The 24852-nt window shown below is 41.4% G+C and overlaps 2 protein-coding genes across 11 annotated transcripts in view; one reads left to right on the forward strand and one right to left on the reverse strand.

Annotated features, from left to right (window-relative positions):
- EIF2AK1 (eukaryotic translation initiation factor 2 alpha kinase 1) overlaps window positions 1-24213 on the forward strand; it is a 46327-nt gene extending 22114 nt beyond the window's left edge. For 8 of the 9 annotated variants that reach the window (XM_039493458.1, XM_039493459.1, XM_039493460.1 and 5 more), the window contains 8 exons: window positions 41-98; window positions 887-1259; window positions 3925-4036; window positions 6339-6445; window positions 21539-21659; window positions 21792-21871; window positions 22593-22826; window positions 23992-24213. In XM_039493458.1, the coding sequence (XP_039349392.1) occupies window positions 41-98; window positions 887-1259; window positions 3925-4036; window positions 6339-6445; window positions 21539-21659; window positions 21792-21871; window positions 22593-22826; window positions 23992-24123 (1217 nt within the window). In that variant the 3' untranslated portion in view covers window positions 24124-24213. The remainder of the gene's footprint in view (window positions 1-40; window positions 99-886; window positions 1260-3924; window positions 4037-6338; window positions 6446-21538; window positions 21660-21791; window positions 21872-22592; window positions 22827-23991) is intronic. The other variant, XM_039493456.1, reaches the window with a different exon arrangement.
- On the reverse strand, window positions 8429-20332 carry ANKRD61 (ankyrin repeat domain 61). Of its 2 annotated transcripts, XM_039493465.1 has the most exons (4): window positions 20021-20327; window positions 10411-10505; window positions 9089-9419; window positions 8601-8768 (listed from the first exon to the last, which is right to left on the reverse strand). In XM_039493465.1, the coding sequence occupies exons 1-4, from the start codon at window positions 20249-20251 to the stop codon at window positions 8736-8738; spliced, it is 690 nt and encodes a 229-aa protein (XP_039349399.1). In that variant the 5' UTR covers window positions 20252-20327; the 3' UTR covers window positions 8601-8735. The 2 variants fall into 2 exon arrangements, with proteins under 2 accessions (XP_039349398.1, XP_039349399.1); XM_039493464.1 differs by having other exon boundaries at window positions 8429-9419; window positions 20021-20332.
- Window positions 24214-24852: the final 639 nt, after the last annotated feature.

The following is a 24852-nucleotide window of genomic DNA, read 5'->3' on the forward strand; positions in this document are numbered from 1 at the left end:
TTTGTTTTGTAAAATGTGACTTTTTCTGTTCATCTGATAGATAAGACAGTCCTGAAGCTGCAGTCACTCAAAAAGTCTTCTGACCAAGAGAGTGGCGAGTAAGTATTGCAGTGTTAAATGATAATATTAATCTGGGTTTAATGTAGGGTCTTTCTCCATGTAACATTAAATGTTGTAGTGTTAAACTTATATTACAGCAATATTACTTCCTTGTATCAAGTAGTGAACTATTAGGCATCAGTTATTCTTGTATTTGTTCCCCTTTTCATCAGATGTCTGAGGGTGAGAAAATTTGTCTAACATTCCTCCACCTTGGGAGTTAATAGGGTCTATCACAATAATATCTAACATTATTATTAGACATACAGACTTCACAAATTGTTTACTATTCAACAACAAGATTCAGTTCAGATTTGGCATCATTAGGGAGGTAGAGGGTTTCTATTCAAGAGAAAAATGTGAGGATTTGCCATCTCAAAGATGAGAGGGTGGGAAGGGAAGAAATGTAATAGCAACACTTACCAGCTGGAAGGGACATAGATGCAACAGACATCTGTCAAATGATCACGTGGGGCTGTAACTGCTTGTCTCTGCCAAACTGAAAAGGTGAACTATCAGAAATAAGCCCTCGGAAGAATCTTTTAAAGGGTGACCCTACAATGGCAATTGAGCAATTGTAAGGTTTCTGTAGGGAAGGGGCAGAACTCCTGCTTCTAAGGGTAAAACAAATATTAGATATTATCCCAGTTTTCCCAGGGTTTGAAATAGCCATATCTCTTTTTATAACATTTCCAGAATAAAAGCTGAAGTGCAATTCTGACGTCCGCCTCTTGTGTTTAGTAGATAACATACAAACTGTATATACTTATTGATTCCTTCTCTTCAGAGACCAGTGTCATATTCAAAATATGGAAAGCAGCAGTTCCATTATCTTTGCTGATCTTACCTCAGAAGAAATTAAATCCTTTGGAAATACCTTTCTTGAGAATCAAGATAATAAATCAGTGCAGCATATGGATATAACGAAAGATTTTACCAGTGGAGATGGTGAAGAAAGAATAAAAATGAATAAATGTGAACCACTCACTGACTCACAAGAAAGTTGCATAAATAGTACTGCCAATGGACCAGTTTATTTAAAAAATCATCTATCACATGGACTTCATTCTAGTATGAATAAAGAGAGTATCATTTCAAGTGATTCTTGCACTGAAGGCGAATGCTCCGAGAAACATATGTCTGTGCACAGGCAGTGTGAGGTAAATAAACCCCTCTTTAAATACAGTTAACTGATGTCTGATGTAATGATATGTGCAGAGTAGTCTTAAGTAAGTGTGCCCATGAATTATAACAGTGAATTCTATAAATGGTATGACTGGGATTGGAGCCAAAGTCTAGTAATTTTATCTCAATTGTTTTTTTGAGTGGATAACATAATTACAGGGATGCTCACCACAAGAGTTGTCAAAATTTAGCATTAAAGAAAAGTCTATAGTATTTGTAGCTTTGGCTCTCTTCAGTTAAAATTATACATATAATTTTAAAAATCAGAAATACTATTCTTGTAAAAAACAAAACAGAAAACCCCAAAAACCCAAATAAGCCAAAAAACCTCCAGCATTCTGCACTAGTGACCAATCCAAACATTGCTGACGAATGCACCTAAATGTGGAGTGTGCACGTTTTCAGTTATCTTCCAGTCAGGCAGTGTCACTTATGGAGAGGAAGAGGGAAGCAGAAGCAAGTGGAAGTGGGAACCACTTGGTGAAGTGTAAATACTGAGGAGAAAGAGACAACTGAGCGTCTGGGGTGGGGGTGGAGCTGCGTAGCCATGTCAGGAAGGTCTCCAGACCCTGCTGCTGTCAGAGTTCCCACATAATGAAATGCTCATTTTGGCATGGGAGGGTTGCTTCCAAAGATCTGCAGCTTTTATGGAAGTGTCCTCTGGAGTTTCTGAAGGGAGATGCACGGAAAGAGAAGATATGGGGCAGTGCTTGTGGGAGAGTGTCAGAATTTACTAGCTAGTGATGATAGGCTGGGTCAGGAGCCAAGAGTTCTAGGAGAGAGGGTGTTATGTGTGTAGAAATTAGCTGGTTAGGATTTAGTGGGGCTGGGTTTAGATTGTGCTGCAAATGGTGAAAAGGGAGTATAAATAGGGGAATTGAGTGAGAGGGCAAGGAGAGATCAGGGCTTGCGTTAGTGGGAAGTAATCTTCAGGGGACAGGAAGCATAGAAAGCAAGAGAGTTGGGTGAGGCATGACATTGATGTGTATTAAATGACTTAATTAAAGGTGCTGGGAGATACATGGGTGAAATTTTGACTTTTAGGAAGTGAGGTGGAGAGGAGGGAGTAGGAAGTTGAAGAGAAGGAATCCGACATGGGCTGTGTTTTTGAAGGATTATCGGGGAAGCAGTTGCAGGACAGGAAGCAGAGGCTTTACATATGTAAAAGAAACCAGATAGAAGATACTGTATTAACACATTAATTGTATATTTAATATTCATACTTCTGAGGACTTAGCATGTGTTCAGTTGTACAAAATGCTGCTCTTTTTTGTTCCACCCTTCAAAAGTGCAGATAGGCTTTCCAAGCAGATCCAGCTAGATGAACATATGCCATGTGGGCTGCAAGTGAATCCATAAACATCAGGAAATATAAATTCTATCCCCACTTTCTTAACAAAATAAAATAAATAAATAAATAAAGTTGTGAAAGTAGAGAGCATATTTGAAAGTAGATTTCTGTTTTGAGTTTCCAAAGTGGTGTTAATAACAAAACTTAATTTAAAAAAATAAAATAAAACGCTATTTAAAGCTGATCATTTTACCTTTTAAACCAGAGATATGTCTTGCTTCTCAAAATATCTGTTGTATAAGTTTTTTAAAGATGTTTGCTACAGGCATCTAATTATAAAATGAACCAACACACTTCGAGAAATTGAGTATGTAATTACATACTCAATGTGCTAATATATAATACAAGCTCTTCTCCTGTTTCTGCTCCTATTGAAATCATTGGCAGAGCCCCCGTTGAGTTCAGTGGTGCAGGATCAAACTGCTAAAAGACGGAGAAACTGTGTAATAATATGATACAACACCTGTATGGAACCAACTACAGTGTCTTGCCTTATCAGTTGGGGTATGGACTGCAGCTGGGTAGCTATCAAATTTGATATAATATCTTAAAGGGACATTGTTGGGTAGTTGAGGTCCAATTTTAGGGTTTTCCTGTGGGGATATGAAATTGATAAATATGATCCTAAATTGAAAATAGCATTTCATCTCAACAGTGATTGCACCCAGCCACTGCAGGGTTGTATTAGTGCATCATCATCAGAAAATGAAACTGACTATAAAGGAAAAAATAAATTGACTAGTCCGGTCTGAATGCATTTTGCTGTAAAGGCAGTGAGATCCAGTGTTTTGTTGATTCTGGTATTATATTTATCAAAACAAGTATATTTTCCAATATTGATATTCTTGTAAATTATTTTCCTTGATCAGAATGCTTCCCTACATAACCCATCTGAAAAAGAAAAAAACACACCACTAAAATCTTTCCATAGACTTACCCAGATACTCCTTGATATCTTAAGAACATATGTCATGTTGTTGTGTTAGCTTTATTATTATTTTATCACCATTCTGGGACCAACATGGCTAGAACTACATTGCATACAGCTCGTATGCTTTTTAAACAGTTATTACTTAGTAACATTTGAGGAATAAGGAAAGCAAAATAATTGTACATTCTCTTTTCTCACCTAAAACACAGTTAATTTAATACCACTGTATCTGCCATCCACTGCGTACTCAATCTTAGTTTAAAACTGCAGATCATTTGTCTTGAAAAAAAATAAACTTGTATAAGTGATCATCCCTTATATTACAGTGAAAAAATATGTACCAATATTTTCCTGTTAGATGGAGTATTGTCTGATGCTTCATATACAGATGCAACTGTGTGAAATCTCCTTGTGGGACTGGATTGTTGACAGAAACAAAAGATGTGGTGAGCGAACAGAGGAATCTTCCAGTAAGATTTATACTGTTTGTTTTTTGCCCTGTATTTATATTTAAAAAACAAATATATTTTGATTTTCTATTTGGAAGTCAATAAGTTTGATTTTATACTTTATTGACAGCAGTTAAAAACATGGACCTTAGTTATTAGGTCCTTTCCCCTTTTCATTCAATCAGAATAATAGTAATTTAGTAAAATGTGTGTAGTCTATACAGATGAGGTGTTTGTAGAAGAGACTGAAAGTTCACCCAAAAGTGATGGGTGAAAAACTATGCATGAGAAGTAGGACTGATCTGGAGAAGTAGAGCTGCTGTTGAGAAGGCCTGTCCCTTTTCAATGAGCAGTTTAGATTATGTAGATTTTGTTCCTTTTCCAGAACAATTTCAGTTGATCAGAATGAGCTATGTTCCAAAAGCAGGTGTAATAATTCTTAATTGTGGTTACTTGGTCTATTAAACATTAGTTTTCAATGACAAGGAGATAGCTTTATAGTTTATTCATTTTCTCTAATGCAGTGCGTTACAACGCAATTGAAAGCTTTAAAATTTATTCTTGGAGAAACAAAAAACATCCTACAGCATTATTTTGATTGACCATAGTGAATTTAACATCTAGTTCCTATTGGAGCAGTTCTTAGATGGTGATGTCAGCAGGCTTCATTAACTGTTGATATCTAAAGGGACAGGTCTTTTAAGGACAGAGCTTTAAAGATATGCTCTACCCCTTTCATAGTTAGTGTGAAAAGAAATCTGCTTAACACAGACTGTTCTATAGAGCTATAAATCTTGAAATGAAAAAATGTGGCTTTAATTTGATGACTTATCACATCACTTTTGAGATCAGTTTTTTTGTTACATTCTTTGCATGGAGTGAGATTTCCTAGCTGCTTGGTTTTTATTTGTTTCCCCTTCCCTCCCTCCTTTTCCTACCTACAACTAGTCTTTTTGGTCTCTTAAATTAAGCAAGATTGGGCCTGGTTGAGAATTGGATAGAAGAACTCCAGTATAATTTGTTCTTACTTTGAAAAAACATTGACAAAGACTCACACAAGAGGATTTAAGTGACCCCAAGTGGTTATGGGGTGAAAGGTAAACTACTACCATTGATTAGAAACTAAGAAACAGAGTAGGAATAAATTATCAGTTTTGAGTGTAGCAAAAGGTTAACATTGGTGAGCCTCAGGGTTCTGTACTAGGAGCAGTGTTTAATATATTTATAATCTGGAAAAAGAGTAGAACAAAATGAGGTGGCAAAATTTGTAGATGACTGTTTAGGTTAGTCAGGGCTAAAGAAATCTGAAGACCTAAAAATGATACATGAATAGGCAGTATGATCATAGATGGGTTAGGCTCTGTAAAGAATAGAGTATAAAATAATACAGAAAATATGCCATTATATTAAATTGGCATGCCCTTATCTGGAATACTGTGTTCAATTCTGGTCACTTGATCTCAGAGATATAGCAGAAATAAAAAGGGCTCAGTGAAGGACAGTGAAAATGATTGAAGGTACAGAAAGACTTCTGAATGAGGAGCGACTGAAAAGACAGATTATGTAGTTCAGAGACAAGACAAGTACGAAGAAACATGATAGAGGTATAAAGAATGATGAATGGTATAAAGATGTCATCCATTTTCAACACCATCTTGTTGGAGCAGAGTTCAATAAGACAGGCACATCAGTGTTGAGAATTTCAAAGCAGTGAAAGGGATTTAGCCATATCTTCTCCATGAATAATAGCGGATGTGAGGTTAAATCTCTTGCATTACTTTGAAACTCTCAACCCATGATTCTAGGAGAGAGAATAACCTCTTACCTGGAAGTTTTTCACTTTTATTCTTTCGTACAACATTTTTGGATCCTCTTTAGGAACCAGAGGACCAGGAACTTCTGTGATTTTTAACTCCACAGGACATTTCAATCAAATCGAAAAGCAACAAATTTAACACCGATAAAAGTAAATACTTTTTTTTACATAAGACATAACTTGTGGCAACAGTTTTCATAAGCTAATTATCATTGATGCTTAGTAAGATTCAGAAGTGAATTAGACATATGTGTAATGAGCACATTCACAATTAGATTAGAGCAAAAGGATATAAACTCTTTCTTTAGAGCTCATACGCCAATCACTATCTTAAAGAAGAAATTTCCTATTTACACCATGGGAAATCACTTTTAACCTATGCTAATTTTATATAGACTGTCTTCATGTTTGCAGATAAACTGACACGCCATTTTAACATAGATTTACAAAACATTTTAGTTTTAGCAAAATCAGCTGAAATAATTAAAACATTTAAATTGTTTTAAGGTCCTTATCACCTTGTGGATGTCAGGTGGACATCAAAAATTTTTCAAGAGTTACTGGAAGGAGTATACTATATCCACAGCAAGGGAGTCGTACATCGAGACATTAAAGTAAGTTGAAAAATCATTAGAGGATGCAGTGTGGCCTAGTGGATAGAGCACTGGACTTGTATTCAAAAGACCTGGGTTCTGCTATTAGCTTTGCCACTAGCATGTTGGGTGACCTTGGGCAAGTTGTTTCATCTCTCTGTGCCTCAGTTTTCCCATCTGTAAAATGGGATAATGATTCTGACTTCCTTTGAAAAGTGCTTTGAGATCTACTGATAAAAAATGCCTTATAGGAACTAGGTATTACTATTAAAGATAGGAAAGACCATTTGTGTGATGGAGTTGCTGATAGTGGCTCCATAGCTAAGGCTGAGCTGAGTTTTGCACTTAAAGATTCAATCACTTAATGTATGAAGAATATACTGCACCTTCCACAAAATTACAGCACTTCGTGACAGAATGAATTTGCTGAAAATTTACAAGTAAACCTATTAATTAATTTGAGTTAAAATTAATTAAAATAGGTTCCTTTAAGAAGTTTAGCACCGTTTGTCAGACTGTTATATGTCCCAAATGAGCTCAGGTTAGGCATTTTCTATCTATAAGGCTATGTTTTAGTCATGGGTATTTTTTAGTAAAAGTCATGGACAGGTCACGGGCAGTAAACAAACATTCATGGTCTGTGACCTGTCCATGACTTGTACTATATATCCCTGACTAAATCTTGGGTGGGGGGAGGAAGGGGGTTTGGCGAGGCTGGCAGGCTCCCTAACTGTCTCTGTGCCTCCCTGGAAGCAGCGACATCCCCCTCCCTCAGCTCCTAGGCAGAGGTGCAGCCAAGCAACTCTGTGCGCTGCCTCTGCCCCCAGTGCCAGCTCTGCAGCTCCCATTGGCAGGGAACTGTGGCCAATGGGACCTGCGAGGTCAGTGCCTTCAGGTGCAGGCAGCGCGCAGAGTCCCCTGGCTGTGCCTCTGCCTAGGAGCCGAGGAATGTTGTCACTTCTGGGCAGCCCCCTGAGGTAAGTGCCGCCCAGAGCTCTCACCCCCTCCTGTGTCCCACCCCCCAGCCTTGAACCCCCTCCTACACCCAAACTCCTGCTGCTGCTGGGGGCAGTGGCCCGAGACTGCCCTAGCAGCTGCACTGGCCTCTGCAGAAGACCCAGAGGTCCTGGAAAGTCATGGAGTCTGTGACCTCCGTGACAAACTTGCAGCCTTATCTATCTACATAAACTCCAGCAGACGTATGAATCTTGAATAGACCTGATGCGATGGGTATCTTTTGAAACTACATTTTAGTATTAATGGTCATTTTTTTTTCTATTAATTTTCTCCCTTAACTCTGAAGGAAAATAATTGTCTTCAGAGAAACTCTCAAAAAATGGCTCTCTTTCAAAATGGTTATCTGCTATTGTTCTCAATGGCTCTGAGGCCACATGCTGCCCTTAACCAAGATGGCCCCTGGTTCTATTCACCTTCTTCTCACAGTGCACCTCTCTGCCTCCAGACAGCATGAGGGTTCACCATCTTCCCTGAGGGCAGCTTGACTTCATTCCCATTAAGAACAATGAGAACCAAATTTTTAAAAAAATCCAACGAATTAGAACTTTGTCTTTACGTCCTCCTGAGTAACCTTGATTGATGACAATAGATATAGTTATAAGATTATTGTTGACTAATTGGCTTTAATTATGAGAATTTGTAGAATATCTTGCTTGTTTTGTTTACTAATTAAACTGAAAGCATAGAGAAATAGACCAAATGTGTAATTTCCCCATCCCTTTCTTTTGGAGGTTCACTGACTGTCTTTCTAGATACTGTACTTAAAATCGTGATTACACATGAAAAGTATTGTGTTTAAAAAAAACCCTTGAGTATTAAAATAACATTTGAGAAATGTTAAGAGCTGTTTCAAAATACACATACAGTATTAATATGCATCCTGATTCATGTTTAATTTTTCATTACACAGTTTCAGGATCAACAGTTTCTCAGTTCACTTTCCCATGTAGGAGTGTGTGACTGCATATGTGACACACATTAATCAAATTTGCCAGAATCATTTAATTTTGTGACTGTTTAAGTCATGAGATTTATTTACCAAAGTTGTGAGTAGTCCTGGTAGTTGTATAAAGAATTCCACACAGTTACAGGAAGTTGTTTTTTCAAGCATTGTTTGTGTTTTTCCCCATATATTCTTCTGACAGTGATTTTGCAGATGTCTTGCAGAGACAACATGTTATGTGATAATCTTACAAGAAAGTCTTTTTGTATTTGAAATTCTTGGAGCAGAAGTCCAGTGGGTAGATCTCCTTGATTATTGGTTAGCTTCAATGGGTATGAGAGGTTTAACAACTTATTTAACAGTGATGTACATCTTAGATTTGACCTGTGTTGAAGAAACAGAAAAAGGGGAGATTGCCCTTGTCTTGTTAAAATGTTAACATCTGCATGGTAATCTACGAGGAGATCAACTATTTCTTTTCTGCCTCCCAAGCAAGCATCATGAATAGCTGCTCGTCCTTCACAATCTTGAGTATTTACTTTGGCTCCATTCATTAACAGTAAATGGATGCAATCTATATCGGCAGCTAAAACTGTGCCTGCTTTAGATGATGCAGTGCACACTGCAAGCTGAAGAGCAGTTTTTCCATAAATTGGAAGAGTACAATTAATGTTTGCTCCACAGGTGATTAAAGTTTCTGTTACCTCCTTGTTCAAATGCTCTGCAGCAGTGTGAAGCGCTGTTTTGCCAAACTCATCTCTGTCATCTATGTTGGCACCATTCTCAATTAGAATAGATATAGCTCGAGAGGCTCCAGAGTGTAGGGCTAAATGTAAGGAGCTGTGTTTGTAGTTACTATCCATTTCAGGATCTGTTTGAACTTCCTTCTCACACAAGATACGAAGACATTCTTCTGCATTACTCTGTGTAATTCCCAGGTTTCTCTGAAATCTGGTCAAAATGTCTGTCCCAGTTAGATAAATATTTGGCCAGTGTAGCAGGAGGAGGTGAAGTGCTGTGTAACCTCTGTTATCTCTAAAATATACAAATTTAATAAGTTAATTCTTTTTACTTCAGTAAACATCAAGTGGCTTACATAAAGATAGCAAAGTAAAATATTTTAAACAGCAAAAAAGAGTTTAGACTAGCATTGCTAAACTAGTAGGACATCACCTAGCAGTGGGTTCCATGCCATCAGTTGAGAGAACAGCAAAATCTATGGGTCACTAAAACCCAGTAGCTGGGGTTGGTGAGAGGCAGAACAACTCCCTACTGACCCCTAATTTGTTGTTGTGGCTGATGCCTCCGCCCCCCTCCAGACTGGCAGCCAGTCACAGAGCTGCTCCTCCGCTTCTCTTCCCTGCCTTAATTATGCTCAACTCTGGTGCTTGGGAAGGTAGGAGACTTCACAGCACCTAGGAGCTTTGCTACCCCAGAGCTGAGCAAAATGCAGGCACAAAGAAGAGTATGTGGGGAGGCAGGCAGAAGCTCCTACCATACTCATGATGTAAATTCCACAACCCTTTGTGGTCAAAAGACTGTGGGATGGAATGATTTTTTGGCCGCTTTTATGGGTGGCAGATCAAAAAAGGTTGGGAACCACTGTTTTACATTATTTATTTTTCGGGACTAGCCTATTTTTGTCCAGTCCTTTGTCTTTCCTGCTTTTGTTTTCAGTTTGAGATGTATCTTTTCTCCTTCATTTATTTGTAGCCACAGTAGCTGGCAGTATAGTGAGCATATTCACATTTTCTACCCTAATTTGTATACTGTGTCCATGTTATCTTGTGTCCCTTCAGTTATGTATTTCTGCATATGTTAAGTGAACTAAAAATAAAAAAACTCCACATTCAAAATTATGACCTCCAGAGATCTTGCCACATAGTGTGGGAAATCTTGCACATCAACACCTGTAGAAAATATAAGATCTTAATCACTAAGGGAGCCCTAAAGTTATATTCCACTTCAGTATGCAATTGTGCATATTCTTGATGGAGTGCAACGTGAGTGACTACAAATGCCCTACCTTAGTTTTGGGTCAGCACCAGATTCTAGCAAACAACGCAAACTCTTCTCTCTTCTGTGTTTGGCAGCTAAGTGAATTGGAAGAATAGACCGATCCTGTATGAAACCAAAAATACGTATTTGTTAATGTACTTCTGAGTTTTGTAATCTACAGTCTGACTTTGCTTGAAGGTGAATTAGTTTATCTAGTACAATTTGTGAGAAGCACATTTTAGCTGGATAAGGTTAGGTTTAACCAATCTTCCTTAGCCCCTTGATAAACGAGAGCAGACAGAGGCATTTGCCTGAATAATGGCATACTTGCTGTCTACATCACAGGCCTTGTCTACACTACAAGACTATTTCGAATCAACTTAGTTCGAATTTGTGGATTCGACCTTATGAAGTCGAATTTGTGTATCCATACTAAATACACTAATTCGAATTTCTGAGTCCACATTAACGGGGCCAGCGTCGACTTTGGAAGCGGTGCACTGTGGGAAGCTATCCCACAGTTCCCGCAGTCCCCGCTGCCCATTGGAATGCTGGGTAGAGCCCCCAATGCCTGCTGGGGGAAAAAATGTGTCGAGGGTGGTTTTGGGTAACTGTCGTCATTGAACCGTCAATCACGCCCTCACTCCCTCCCTCCCTGAAAGCGCCTGCGGGCAATCTGTTCGTGCACTTTTCTGGTCAGTGACAGCGTGGACGCCACAGCACTGCAAGCATGGAGCCCGCTGCGATCCTCGCCGTTTTCTCCTCCTCGCACTTTATCGTCCACCTCTTCCACATTCAGCTGCTGAGAAATTGGGCTACTTTTCAATGGTTCTGCAAGCACTGGGGGACCATAGGGGACGTTTTACCAACATGAACGTCGGATGGCCGGGCAAGGTTCCTGATGCGTGTGTTCTCAGGAACTGTGGGCTGCTCAGACGCCTGCTGGAAGGTAGTTTCTTCCCGTACCACGAAATAACTGTTGTGGATGTGCATTTGCCTATAGTGATCCTCGGTGACCCAGCCTGCCCGCTAATGCACTTGCTCATGAAGCCCTATACAGGCGCCTGGGACAGCGACAAGGAACTCTTTAAATACCAGCGAGCAGCGTGACCTGTGACTGTTCAGTTTCTTTACAGAGAAGCTGAACCTGCCCCTGTTTCTTTACCCAGTTACTGTTGACTCTCCTCTTCGGTTAAATACCCCGTTCTCCCCGTTTCCCCCACTTCCAAGACACGTGTAAAAATAAAATACATGTCACACTGTTACTGAGGAGAGGTTTCTTTATTCATGACTTTTCGTTAAAGGGTTGAAACTGGAACGCAGACTGTGGTGGGTAGGGTGTGCGCTGATGTAAAGACCGCCTCTAAACTCAAGGAATGACAGGCTCCTGCGCCTATAGCGGTCCGCATTGCCGGACTGCTTGTTTCAACGGAGCCTGCCATCCTTCCTTTTTGGGATTCTGTGTGCGGGGGGCTATGTGGCCTTGTGGCGGAGGAGGACGGATACAGATTCCTCTGCTGCGTGACTCAGCGGTCCAGGACAAGGACCGCTGTATAAGATCTGTAACCGCCCTCCCCCGCTAAAAAGTCACATCCCCACCGCCCACACAGAACCTGGAAACCACCTCCCATACCGACCACGGTGCCTACTGACTGCACTGTGTGTGTGACCCGCTGCTGATCCGGCCCCCGTGTCTGTACCCTGGGAAAGGTGCCTGTCCTATGCAATTAGCAACGCACTTCCCCACGCACCCCATTCAAACACAGTCTTCAGTGAAAAAACATGACGGAAACAGTACTTAACAGCAAAGTATTTTTATTACTTAAGTACACAGTTATGGGATGGGACTGGGATTGGGACTTGTTTGAGTCTGGAAGGGAAGGACTTATGCAAACGTAGGGTATGAGAGCTTTTGGTTACTTGAGCACTCTGCTGGGGTGCAGTGACAGTATTCACGGCCCAGGGCGGGCATCCTCCTGGTTATTTAGGGTGAGGGGGTATGTGACTTTGTGGTGGGGAGGCGGTTGCAGAGATACTGCCGGGGCTCTGTCCTGCAGCGGTCCTGCAGAACATACACAAGTCGCCGGGCGTGTCCGCTTGCTCCTCACTAGTACAAGCATTGCTTGAGTCGCCTGCTTGTGTTCCTCACGCCACCTCTCCTCCCATTCGCTGTGTGAGCGCTGGTACAGAGAGACTTTCTCCCTCCACTGCCTCTGCTGGTCCGCCTCGGCTAGGTAGCAGCCCACACATTCATCGAAAATCGTGTCCCTTGTCTTTTTCTTTCGCCGCCTAATCTTCGCCAGCCTCTGCAGGGGATGCTGTGAAAGGTCTGGAGACAGTGGAAGCTGTGAGATGGGAAACAGTTAGTGAATTCCTTGCAAAGATACTTTTTTGCGAACAATTAACTGAGTCTAGGCTGTCTCTGTGAATTTTTTGTTGAGACCCCTGTGCCTGCTGTTGCACAAATCATTTCTTGCGGTGGATTCTGGGTAAATGTCGCCAGTCATTCCTTCCTCCGGGAAAGCAACGGCAGACAATCATTTCGAGCACGTTTTCCATGAAATGCCCTGGCACACGCCATAGCGTGGCAACAATGGACCCTATTTTGCCTTTTGTGTATGTCACCGTATGTGTACTAGATGCCGCTGACAGAGGCGGACCAGCAGCGCTACACAGCAGCATGCTTTTGCTTTTGCATGACAGCAGCGATGGTTACCAGGCATACTGTACCGTCTACCATACCATGAACTGGTAAGAAGACGGTAATAAGATGGTCATGGTTACCTGTCCTTTTGCACTGCGCCATTTGGTGCTGTCATAAGTGCCCCTGGCCGATCAGCCAGGGGCGCAAAAGCAAAATTTGGGAATGACTCCCCGAGTCAATCCCTCCTTTTTGGGTATCTAAAAATAGAATCAGTCCTGCCTAGAATATGGGCAACTGTACTAGAGAACCACTGTATCATAGAACCAGAGAGCACAGCTGCTCTCTGTCCAATCATGCATAAATTTTGAGCTGAATGCTATTCACAGGGTGTGCTCCTGAAACAACCCCAGCTGTTCATTCTGTTCTTCCCCCAGCCTTCCTGGGTTCCAATACCATTGTCCCCCCACTTGTGTGATGAAGTAATATAGAATGCATGAATAAGACACAGGTAGTCGTTTGTGAGAAATGAGTGGAAGGAAGCCTCCAGCTGCAATGATAGTCCAGAGATGACATTAAGGGGTGTGGAGGAGGGAGCCAATCATCCCTCTGCTAGTCCAGGGGCAATTGAATCTTTTCTTTACAATGAAGGGTGGGGGCTGATGGAGCTCAGCCCCCTGTTGCAATGATGAGGACGGTTACCAGCCATACTGCACCATCTACCATGAAAAATTAGGACCAGGCGACCTTGATCGACCTGTCCCAAGCAAGTTGGTATGGTTACCAGTCCTTTTGCACTGCCCCATGTGCCAATAGGCTGATGATGAGGACGGGTAGCAGTCCTATTGTACCATCAGCCACCCATGGCGGGGTGGGAGGAAGGATGTTGTTGTTGAGTGCTGCAGCAGCGCGTCTATCTGCAGCATTCAGTACAGATACGGTGACATGTAAAAGAGTCAACAGAGGATTGTTTTCCCTTTAACTTCTGGGGGTCGGAAGTGCGTAAATTGCCGAGCTATGCCCCGACCCACCGCGGACACTGTGTTTGACCCTAGAAGCATTTGGAGATCAGCCAAGAATGCAAATGCTTTTCGGAGACAGCAGGAACTGTGGGATACCTTGCGTCCTCGTTCCCCCCTCCCTCCATGAGCGTCCATTTGATTCTTTGGCTTTCCGTTACGCTCGTCACGCAGCTGCGTGCTGAGTCTGTGCTATGCCGTCTGTCCGTTTATTTATTAAAAATACTTTGGACCAGGCGTAACGTAACAGTTCTTCCCCTACTTAGATGCAGGAGTCTCTGAGCGAGATAACCGTGAGGACGGGCACTGAAGGAGATAGAGAGCGCATGCTGTGTGAAATCTAGCACGAACCACGGACCTATGCAGCCGTGCTCTGGGAGGCAGTGCTCCCTGAATACCGCATGAAAGCCTCGCGCGGAAAAGTGTGCTATCACGGAGCACCCAATAAGGCAGCTCTCCCCAGGAACCTCCTGCTGATGCTTATCGATTAACGGCAGGAGAGCTTCATGGAGATCTCCCAGGAGGATTTCTGTTCTATCACCATATATACAGAGACCTCCTTTTCACACACTTCAGATTCCTGTTATATTAAGAATAAAAGTTAACATGGTTAAAGCACTTACCGACTGCTCCTACTCCTGATTCAGGATCCAGGTTCATGGCCGGGGAGGGTTGGTAGGGGATCTCCGTGACGGTGATGAAGAGATCCTGGCTGTCGGGGAAAGCAGTATTGTAAGCGCTGTTGCCTGCCTCGTCCTCCACAAACCCTTCCTCATCTTCCCCGTCCGTGAACATCGTCGAGGAACTGTCCGTCGACACTGTCCCATCATCAGAGTCCATGGTCACTGGTGGGGCAGTGGTGGCAGGCTCCGTAGCATCCGTTGGCCGCTTTGATTTTTTGGTAGGCTTGTCTGGGGTCCTTGATTTTCACGCGGCACTGCGTTGCATGACGGCTGTATCCTCTGTCTGTATCATGGCTTTGGAGTCCTTCTCGTAGGTCTTTGCATTCCGTTTGTTGGAGCGCAGCTCCGAAAGCACAGACTACTCGCCCCCCACACCGATCAGATCGAAGAGTTCCCGGTCAGTCTATGCCGGGTCCCTCTTTCTATTCAGAGATTACATGAACTCCTCTGCTGGAGAGCTCTGCATTGCTGCCGGTGCTGCTGAGCTCGCCCCGATGTCCAACCACAAAATGAGATTCTAACTGTCCAGACAAGAAAAGGAATTCAAATTTTCCCGGGTCGTTTCCTGTGTGGCTGGTCAGAGCATCGAAGCTCGGACTGCTGTCCAGAGCGTCAACAGAGTGGTGCACTGTGGGATAGCTCCCGGAGCTACTAAGTTCGATTTCCATCCACACCTAGCCTAATTCGAACTAGCCATGTCGAATTTAGCGTTACTCCACCTGTCGGGGTGGAGTACCAAATTCGAACTAAAGTTCGAATTAAATGGCTTCCTGGTGTGGACGGTTGAGCGGTTAGTTCGAATTAACGCTGCTAAATTCGATTTAAAGTCCTAGTGTAGACCAGGCCACAGATTGCAGAATTTGTTCCACTAAAGCATCAGACCAATAGCAGAATATGTTCTGCAGAATTTAGTTGCAAATAAAACTTAAGAACCTTGTATTTAAAAAAAAAAAAAAAGAACTCTGATTTGTCTGCCTATTGAACATTTGAATTTTAATATTAATTTAATTGAAAGAGCGTAGTCAAGTGTGTCCATAATTATAGTAGTTAAGCATTGAATATTAGAAATTTGATTTTTCTTTTATAGTTGGGCTTTTAAGATTTCTAACCATTCATTCTTTGAAAAAAATAAAATCAAGAAATTTGGGTCACCTAGTGTGTGTGTGTTAGATATAAAGCTGTGCATGTGCATCTGTCCGATTCTAGTGAGCATACTTTGCAGATGGGGTAAACAAATACAGTCCTGAAACTGTCGAAGACAGACTGCCTTCCTGGGATTTCAATCAAGCTGGTTCCGGGAGCTATATGTGGATTTGTGTTTCCTACAGATTTAGGAGTATATTGACTTACATCTTACGCTTCTGCTTTTCTTATTATAAAGCAATAACTGTAACAACATTGTAATTAAAAAAGATTAGGAAGAAATATCCCATGTCTGTCCATTTCTTCCCGAATAAGGATTTAAGCTGTTCACCTTTCTTGTTCTTAATAGTAGTTGTCTTCACCCCAATTCTTTCTGATAGTCTTGTAACTTTCTTGGTAGTGTACACTATACTGATACAGACTGAAATAACAGCATTTGTGTGTTTCTAGGAAGGCAGAGAAACCATCACCCAACAATGTTTGTTCCCTGTGTTTGCTTCTGACTTCTTGCTTTCTTTCAAGCTCCCCAATATGCTTGGGAAAACCGTCCAATCAATATTGGCCAAAACCTTCTTGGCAACACTAAGCCCTGGTCTACACTGGGGGCGGGGAATCGATCTAAGTTACGCAGCTTCAGCTACGTTAAGTAGCTGAAGTCGACATACTTAGATCCACTTACCGTGGTGTCTTCACCATGGTGAGTCAACTGCTGCCTCTCCCCTGTCGACTCTGCCTGTGCCTCTCATGGCGCTGGAGTACAGGAGTCGACGGGTGCGGGCTTGGGGGTCGACTAGACTAGATGCGATAAATCGATCCCCGCTGGATCGATCGCTGCCTGCTGATCCAGCGGGTAGTGTAGACATACCCTTAGAAAGCCACTTAGATTGATGCATATCATTTGAAATGCCCCCACCATGCTTTGTACTAATTCTATCTACTGTATTCACTTGTATCCTCAGATAGTAAGTTTTCCATGGGCAGAATTTGTTACTTATTTGGCACGATGGTAAATTGCTACATAAATAATACCCTATTTTTAATATGAATGGTACAGTTCATACATTTCTTACGGGTAGTACAGTTAATGAGTGCCAGGCTGACTATAGTAATGCATTTGTGCAATGTTCCTGTATGTATCTGGTATGTTCTGACATCCCTTCCTAATGAAGATATTCCATGGAAAATGGTTAACTTCTGTTTAATTGGAATTTATTGTAAAAATGCATAAAACACTGTCTTGGGGTGGTCCCCTGAGAGTCCCCTTATGCCTTAATCACAGGCCCCAACCACTCCAGGTCTCCATCACTACCACCATATTTTATATTGACAATGAGTCACTAGCTCCATTTGGTTCTAGGGAAGGGTATAGTAGCAGCAGCTAGTCCTGCCTACTTCTGCCTTCTTTCAGGCTCCCAACTCTTCCTCCTATACTTCCTTCCTGTGTGCTTATATAGGCCTAACTGCTGGGATTACTTTCACCCTGTTAGCCCCTTGGCTGTACCCCTACTTGGTTAATTAGCCACTGCCAAGTGCCTGTCTTTCAATTAGGGCTCAATTAATATAAATGACAGAGCTAACTCCTGAGTCAGCACCTCCTGTTACAAACACACTGCGCTAACTGGGAATCCTCTCTACTAACAGTTCATAATTAGAGGGAAAATTACACAGTTACGCAATTTCCTTTTCATGATACCCATATCTCTTTGGAGAGGAGATGCCTTACTGCACAGGGATACACACTAATCTAATGACAGTATGCACAGGCTTAAATGATGACTCAGGATAGAGTTTTGGCTAGGTAAACTAGCCAAATGAAATTTAATATGGATAAATGTAAAGTAATGCACACTGGAAAAAATAACCCCAACTATACATACAATATGATGGGGGCTAGTTTAGCTACAACTAATCGGGAAAGAGATCTTGAAGTCATCGTGGATAGTTCTCTGAAGACGTTCACGCAATGTGCAGCGGCAGTCAAAAAAGCAAATAGGATGTTAGGAATCATTAAAAAAGGGATAGAGAATAAGATGGAGAATATTTTATTGCCCTTATATAATTCCATGGTACGCCCACATCTTGAATACTGTGTACAGATGTGGTCTCCTCATCTCAAAAAAGATATACTGGCATTAGAAAAGGTTCAGAGAAGGGAACTAAAATGATTAGGGGTTTGGAATGGGTCCCATATGAGGAGAAATTAGAGGCTAGGACTTTTCAGCTTGGAAAAGAGGAGACTAAGGGGGGATATGATAGAGGTATATAAAATGATGGGTGGTGTGGAGAAAGTGAATAAGGAAAAGTTATATACTTGTTCCCATAATATAAGAACTAGGTGAAATTAGTGGGCAGCAGGTTTAAAACAAACAAAAGGAAGTTCTTCTTCACACAGCGCACAGTCAGCCTGTGGAACTTGTTGCCTGAGGAGGTTGTGAAGGCTAGGACTATAACAAGGTTTAAAAGAGAATTAGATAAATTCATGGAGGTTAAGTCCATTAATGGCTATTAGCCAGGATGGGTAAGGAACAGTGTCCCTAGCCTCTGTTTGTCAGAGAGTGGAGATGGATGGCAGGAAAGAGATCACTTGATCATTACCTGTTAGGTTCAGCCCCTCTGGGACAGCTGGCATTGGCCACTGTTGGCAGACAGGATACTGGGCTGGATGGACCTTTGGTCTGACCCAGTATGGCCATTCTTATGTTCTTATGTTAAATGATGAAAAGGAAGGGGACAGGATTAGTAAGCCTAGAAACACTGGAGCTCTACTGATGGTTATCACTAATTCCATACTATATAACACCCATATTTGTAACCCATTCATCTTACTCTTGGAAGCTTAAGAGTTTTTTCCCCACTGTTCAACATATGTATGGTTACCACATATGTGGTTTCTGACACCCTAGTCCAGTCTCCCCCATCTTTATCTGGCTTTTCATGTGGGAAATTTGTACCACAGCTTCCTTGCTGTTGGAGTGATATCTCTAATTTATGCTTTGGGCTGGTCATGTGCATCAGGCAAACTGGAAGGTTTGCTAGTGAAATGAACCATTTGGCAATGTGGGTGCAGCCAGAATGTTGAGAGAAAGGCAAAGCTCCCTGACCCTTCCTCCTAGCAGCTGAGATTGAGAGGTTTATTTGTGTAGATGTTCTTGTCTATTGTTTGGATTTAAATTAAAACTCATACTTAATATTTTAATCAGTAGGATTGCAGAATACAAATTATTTAAAGAAAAAGGGGAGGGAAGGAAAGGAGAGTATTTATTGGCTGATTTTCTTCTAATATCACAGTCCTAGTACTCAATTGGCTTCTTATACTGCAGCAGCAGGGAGGGAAAAAAGAGGGCCAGAATATAGCCTGCCCCAGAAAGCTTGAGCAAACAGGTACTATGTGTAAGGTTTCTGCTGGTCTGTGACTTTTGCAACACTTCCAACAGAATTACTTAACGATGGAGTGAGTGGCAGCTTTAACTCTGAATTTCACTGCTATTAGTTTGGATGAACACTTATCAAGTAGCCCTTGAGTTTGACAGGCACCAAAACTTAATATATCTTAGAAATACCATTTTAATACATTTCTTGATTCTGAAAAATATAACACAAACCAGTTACAATGATAAAATTCCCATTTGTAAGTGGGATCTCTACCAGTAAACCTAGGATGTTTTGTTTTTATGATCAGTCATCTTTTTAGAAGGTACAGTATTGAATTTCACAGATGTCTTGTAGCTAGTCTGTTAATTACTTGACCATGCAATTGAGTCAAATCACTGGGTCATAGTAAACTACTTTCTGGGATTGTGGAGCTTGTGGGATTTATTCTGCCTCATATATTTATGAATGGGAGCTTTTTATGCATGAAAAGTGAATGTCAGGTAGCTTTATTGTTTTGGCCAGGAATTTTTTAAAAAAGGAGCCTAATTTCAGGCACTCATAAATCCATATATTAAGTCCCAAAATAAATAGTCTTGGTCATCAAGAGCTGAACACCCAGTAAGATCTAACCAGTCAAATATAGATTTAAAAGCCCCCATTTTTTAATATTAACCTTTTGATGTTTTTAATGACTTAGTTGAGGAATTTTTTTTGTGAATTTTAAATAGCATCTTTACTCTGTGGATTTAAAAATGATAACAACTTAGGTCAAATGGTTACCTGGATTGACAGTGATCTTCTGCATGCACAGTTATCCCAGACAATCAGTGGTTCATTGACAGGCTGGTGTGCTAGTAAAGCTTTAATGCTGGTGCTGTCATCTTTCATTATTGCTTCATATAGTTTTGCCTGAAGTGACTTAAATCCCTTCCGCCTACAGGAAGAAAGGGAGTAAGTGAAAGGGTCAGACTCAGTTGTGGATGTGCTGGCTCCCTTGGTTATGTTACCCATGGTAAGATAAATTTAGTTTGTAGTGCGAATACATGGCCCAAAGGAAAGGCAGAATTTTGGACTCTGTCATGGGAACTGTATCACTCTTTGTGATGTTGCAAGATGTCGGGTTCTAGAACAGATTTGAAGTCGGGTTTTAAAGTTACAACTATCAGTAGAATACTAACTGATATTTGCCTGCATCTTGCTTCATACGTTTGTCAGACTTAATTATTGTGATGTATTTCTAAGTATATAATATTACCTCAGTGCTTGTGTAACATTTTAGAGTTGCTATAAAATAATCAAGATATTAAATATGGACAGTGCATTTAAATCATTCAGGGTTCCACCTCCTCCACCCCCAAGCCAGGGCAGGATTATTCTGTACAGTTCATTTACCAAGCAATAGGGTTTTTACTTCCCTTTTGAGGAATTGTATTGCATCCTAATACATTTCACTGTGGAGATGACTTTCTGGAATGCAGCCTAAATGTTCTATTTAATTTCATACCGTACTCTTCTTAACACACTAAATAATTCTCCTTTCTTGGTTTACAGGTATTTTTTAATTTTTTTATCATTTTCTATCTTAATGGTCGTATAGCCAAATTTAAATTTAACATATTAAGATATTTTAATCTTTTTTCATACGTCAATGCTTTCTGCCTCCTAAATCCCTTGTGCTCTTTGCTAGACTCTTCCCAGTTTCAGTGTATTTCTGATAATGAGTTACCCAGAATTGAATGTACTATTTGAGATGTGGTCACTAGAGCCATTTGGAGAAGAGGGACTGTTTGTTATGCTTCAGTATAGAGAGTCCCGTTTTTTGTTTGTTGTCATTAGACATTAAATGATCTAAATTTGCTGTGCACTGTCATGCTAGGTCTCTCTTGTCATTACTGTTTCTCAGGTTTCCCCCTCCTGCTGAAGATCAGTTTAATATTTCCCCCCAAGTCTATAAGCTTGTATTTTTTCCAATGTTAATTCTTGTTTTGTTACTGTTTGCCCATGTTTCTTTTTTATCTAGCGCCTCTGGTGTTGCATGTCTGCCTCCACCAGTGTTTGCATCATCTTCTGATATAACACCTGTGAATTTCATTTATGCTCTCTTTTACTAGGTTATTAATGCAGATGTTAAATAATTAGTAATTAACTATTATAGGTGTTGTTTGGTTTTATCCTTCTGAAGACTATAAGGAATATTACAATTTGTGAAACAAATAGAGAAATGTTACTTCAGAATACTTTTTAAAAAATTCTGATTTTTTTTTTAAAGTAAGAGATTGATGCAGTTTATTTTTGTAGCCCAGAAATGTCTTTCTATATGGATCAGACCACCATGTGAAAATAGGAGATTTCGGACTGGCTTGCAGAGATATTATACAGGAAAACCCAAACCACTGGTTAAAGACAGAGAAGATAAATGGTAATTGGAAAAACACAGTTTTCAATTAAAAAATTAGCAGTGCATTATTGAAAAGATGTTTAAATCATTATCCATTTTTATAAATGAACTTGGAGTCACTGAAGCAATTTAAATTAAGTTTCTTTTTTGTAGGACTAAAACATACTTCAGGAGTCGGTACTTGTCTGTATGCTTCACCAGAACAGTTGCAAGGATCTCACTATGATTTCAAGGTAGTGACAATTGTTTTTTCCCCTATAGTTTTAAAAATACTTTGGTGCAAAGTATTATCTGCCCAGCATTTGTTATTCTGATGTACTTTCTTTAGGTTAAGATAGTGATTACCTTTGTCTTTACTCCTTAAATAAATCTTTAAGAGCAACATTTCTCTAAAAAGAAAAGGTTAAAAATGAATGAGACTTGGGGGGAGGGATAGCTCAGTGGTTTGAGCATTGGCCTGCTAAACCCAGGGTTGTGAGTTCAATCCATGAGGGGGCCATTTAGGGATCTGGGGCAAAAATCTGTCTGGGGATTGGTCCTGCTTTGAGCAGGGGGTTGGACTAGATGACCTCCTGAGGTCCCTTCCAACCCTGATATTCTATGATTAAATGTAATGAAACAAATGTATACTTGTTTTTAAAAGAAATGCTTGTTACAGTTAGTAGGAACAAAACTTTAAGTCTCCTGCTGGGCAGTTACACTGTAACTAGTAAAGTTTCCTCACTACTGGCTCTGGCATAAGTTTCAGTTCTGCCTTTTTCTTGTGCACCTCTTGTGATGAGGTAGTTCATGTGTATGCTAAAACTTTCTTTAGCAAAGTGCCAAACAGTCTGTTAGCCTTTAGGATGCCGTGTTCAGCACCTGATATTGTTTCCTAGAACCTGTGTACAACATTGAAAATTTTATTTTGAAAATAAATGTAACTAGACCTTTTTACTTTTTTCCCTCTTCCAGTCAGACATGTACAGTGTGGGTGTAATTCTTCTAGAACTTTTTCAGCCATTTGGAACAGAAATGGAAAGAAGCAAAATTTTGACAAGTTTAAGAAATGGCCATGTTCCTAGTTCTTTTAGCAACAAATGGCCAGTACAAACCAAGTATGTTAAGTTGCTAACCAGTGAGGTATCATCACAGAGACCAACTGCTGCTCAGCTTCTTGAAAGTGAACTGTTTCATAATACAGAAAATGTAAGTTATTACTCTAACAGCCTCCATTTTAGTACAGCATAAAGAAAACATACAGCTGAAAAAATGCATTTATGCAAGAGGAACATAAAAAATTGCATTGTGTTGCAGAGCTGTGTTCTCCCTCTGCCTGTTTGCATGCCCTCATTGCTATTTTTACAACTTAGAGGATGGTTTGAATGATGGAACAAATGTAGTGCTTTTCTGATTACTGTGCTTAGGACCACTGCATGAGAATGGGCTGTTGCACCAGTGTTTCTAATCTTGGGTGGTTGAGAAATATTGGTCTCGAAATATAGATAACTTATTTTCATTGTTGCGTCAGTTTTATCTGCTTCTCTGAAGACATAATTTTGCAGGATTCTCACTCCTGTGCTTCTACCACAAAACCTACCAGGGGTTCCCTTACCACTTTTTAGAATTTTGATCTTCTGATTCACCTATATGCTAGTTCAAGGGCTGTGCTCTAACCTCAGAAGCCCCAGAACATTTCAGTCATCTCCCTTTAAAACAGTGGTCCCCAAACCGTGGGATATATCCCCACCCCGATCCCCCAGGGGCATGCAGAGGTTGGGAGGGCATGTGGCAGGGCCCAAGCTAGCCCCCCCCCCCGGGGGTGGGGAGGGAGCACCACTCACCCCTACTCTAGTTCCACCCCCCTGCCCAGCTCCACCCCCAAACCGGCTCTGGCCCTAGCTCCAGCTGCTCCCCCTCCCCCCTGCCCAGTTCAGCCAACTGTCAGGGGTGCTGGAACAATTTGTAGAGTGCTGAGCCATTAAACCAAACTGTAAACCCTGTATCTAATGGAAACCACTTCAAGCTGGAGGTGCAGCACCTATGCCAACTGTGCAGTAATGGAGGAGGAACGTGGACAGATTCCATTACAGAGAGCAGGTGTCATGTGACAGGAAAAGTTTGGTCACCACTGCAGAATAAGCCACTTGGTACTGTAGCAGAAGGAAAAGTCCATCCCCTAGTACTGCAGCTAACAAATGTCTGCTAATGCCATCCCTATCATCAGTGAAACTTACATTTCTTCTGTCGGTAGAGTAAGTTAACTTTTCAAGGGGGGAACATTTAGTTGGCTTGGTGTATTAGCTAGTGGCAAGCAAATTTAAGAGGAATCCTTACAATACATGACTTTTCTTAAACTGACTTTTGCTTTCAGGTTATTTGTAGTCTACAGCAGAAGGTGATGCAGCAAGAGGAAGAAATTGAAAAGCTTAAGGAGAAAATAAAATTGCTTTCAAGAGAAAAAGAAGATAAAGATAAGCACAAGAGGCTTGGTTCTCCAGTTTAAGTAGAGCATCAGTCAGACTGGGTATACATGAGTAGGTCAATATAACCTATAAACTTATGTAAAGTTTCTTATATAAATATTTAAAAACACCTTTCCTGTGTCTGTACTTTAATGGTATTTGTCTTTCAGGCATGATTTAGTTATGCTCTGTCTCTCATTTCACCTGTTCCTATAAGGTCACTTCTGGAGATGAGCAGTAACAGTACAAATAGTATCAAGCCTAGGCCCTAGGTCAAGGCAGGGCTGGGCAACAACAGTAGGCCCAAGCCTCCAAGGCCTGGGAGAGGGGGAAGACTGCCACCCATGAGTTGGGTGGCAGGGGGGGCGCAGGCCCTCCCACTCCACTGCATCCCAGCCCGGGGCCCTAGCAACAGCAGAAGACCTGCTGCTGAGTCAGTGGGGATCCTAGCCACAACACAGACATGGGCTCTGGCAGTGCTATAGCCAGACGAGGGTCAGCTGCCCCTGGGCTACTTCCAGACTCCCCCTTGGGTAGTACCTGGGTCAGGGTTGTCCTCCGGGGGGCATCCACCCCCCTGGGTTCCTTGGGGTAGTGGGCAAGCGGCAGGCCCAGCAACTCCTCAGGGTAGCAAGCACAGGGCAAGTCAGGCCAGTCCTGGTGTGTACCTTGGGCCATGGGGGTTTCCCAGTTGTGGGCTAGGCAGGAGATATCTGGCCTGCCTGGTGGCTGGCTCCCTAGTGAGCTCTGAGGGTAAGCCTTTATACTTC

Source organism: Mauremys reevesii, linkage group 10, assembly GCF_016161935.1.
Source record: "Mauremys reevesii isolate NIE-2019 linkage group 10, ASM1616193v1, whole genome shotgun sequence".
Classification (NCBI taxonomy): Eukaryota; Metazoa; Chordata; order Testudines; family Geoemydidae; genus Mauremys; species Mauremys reevesii.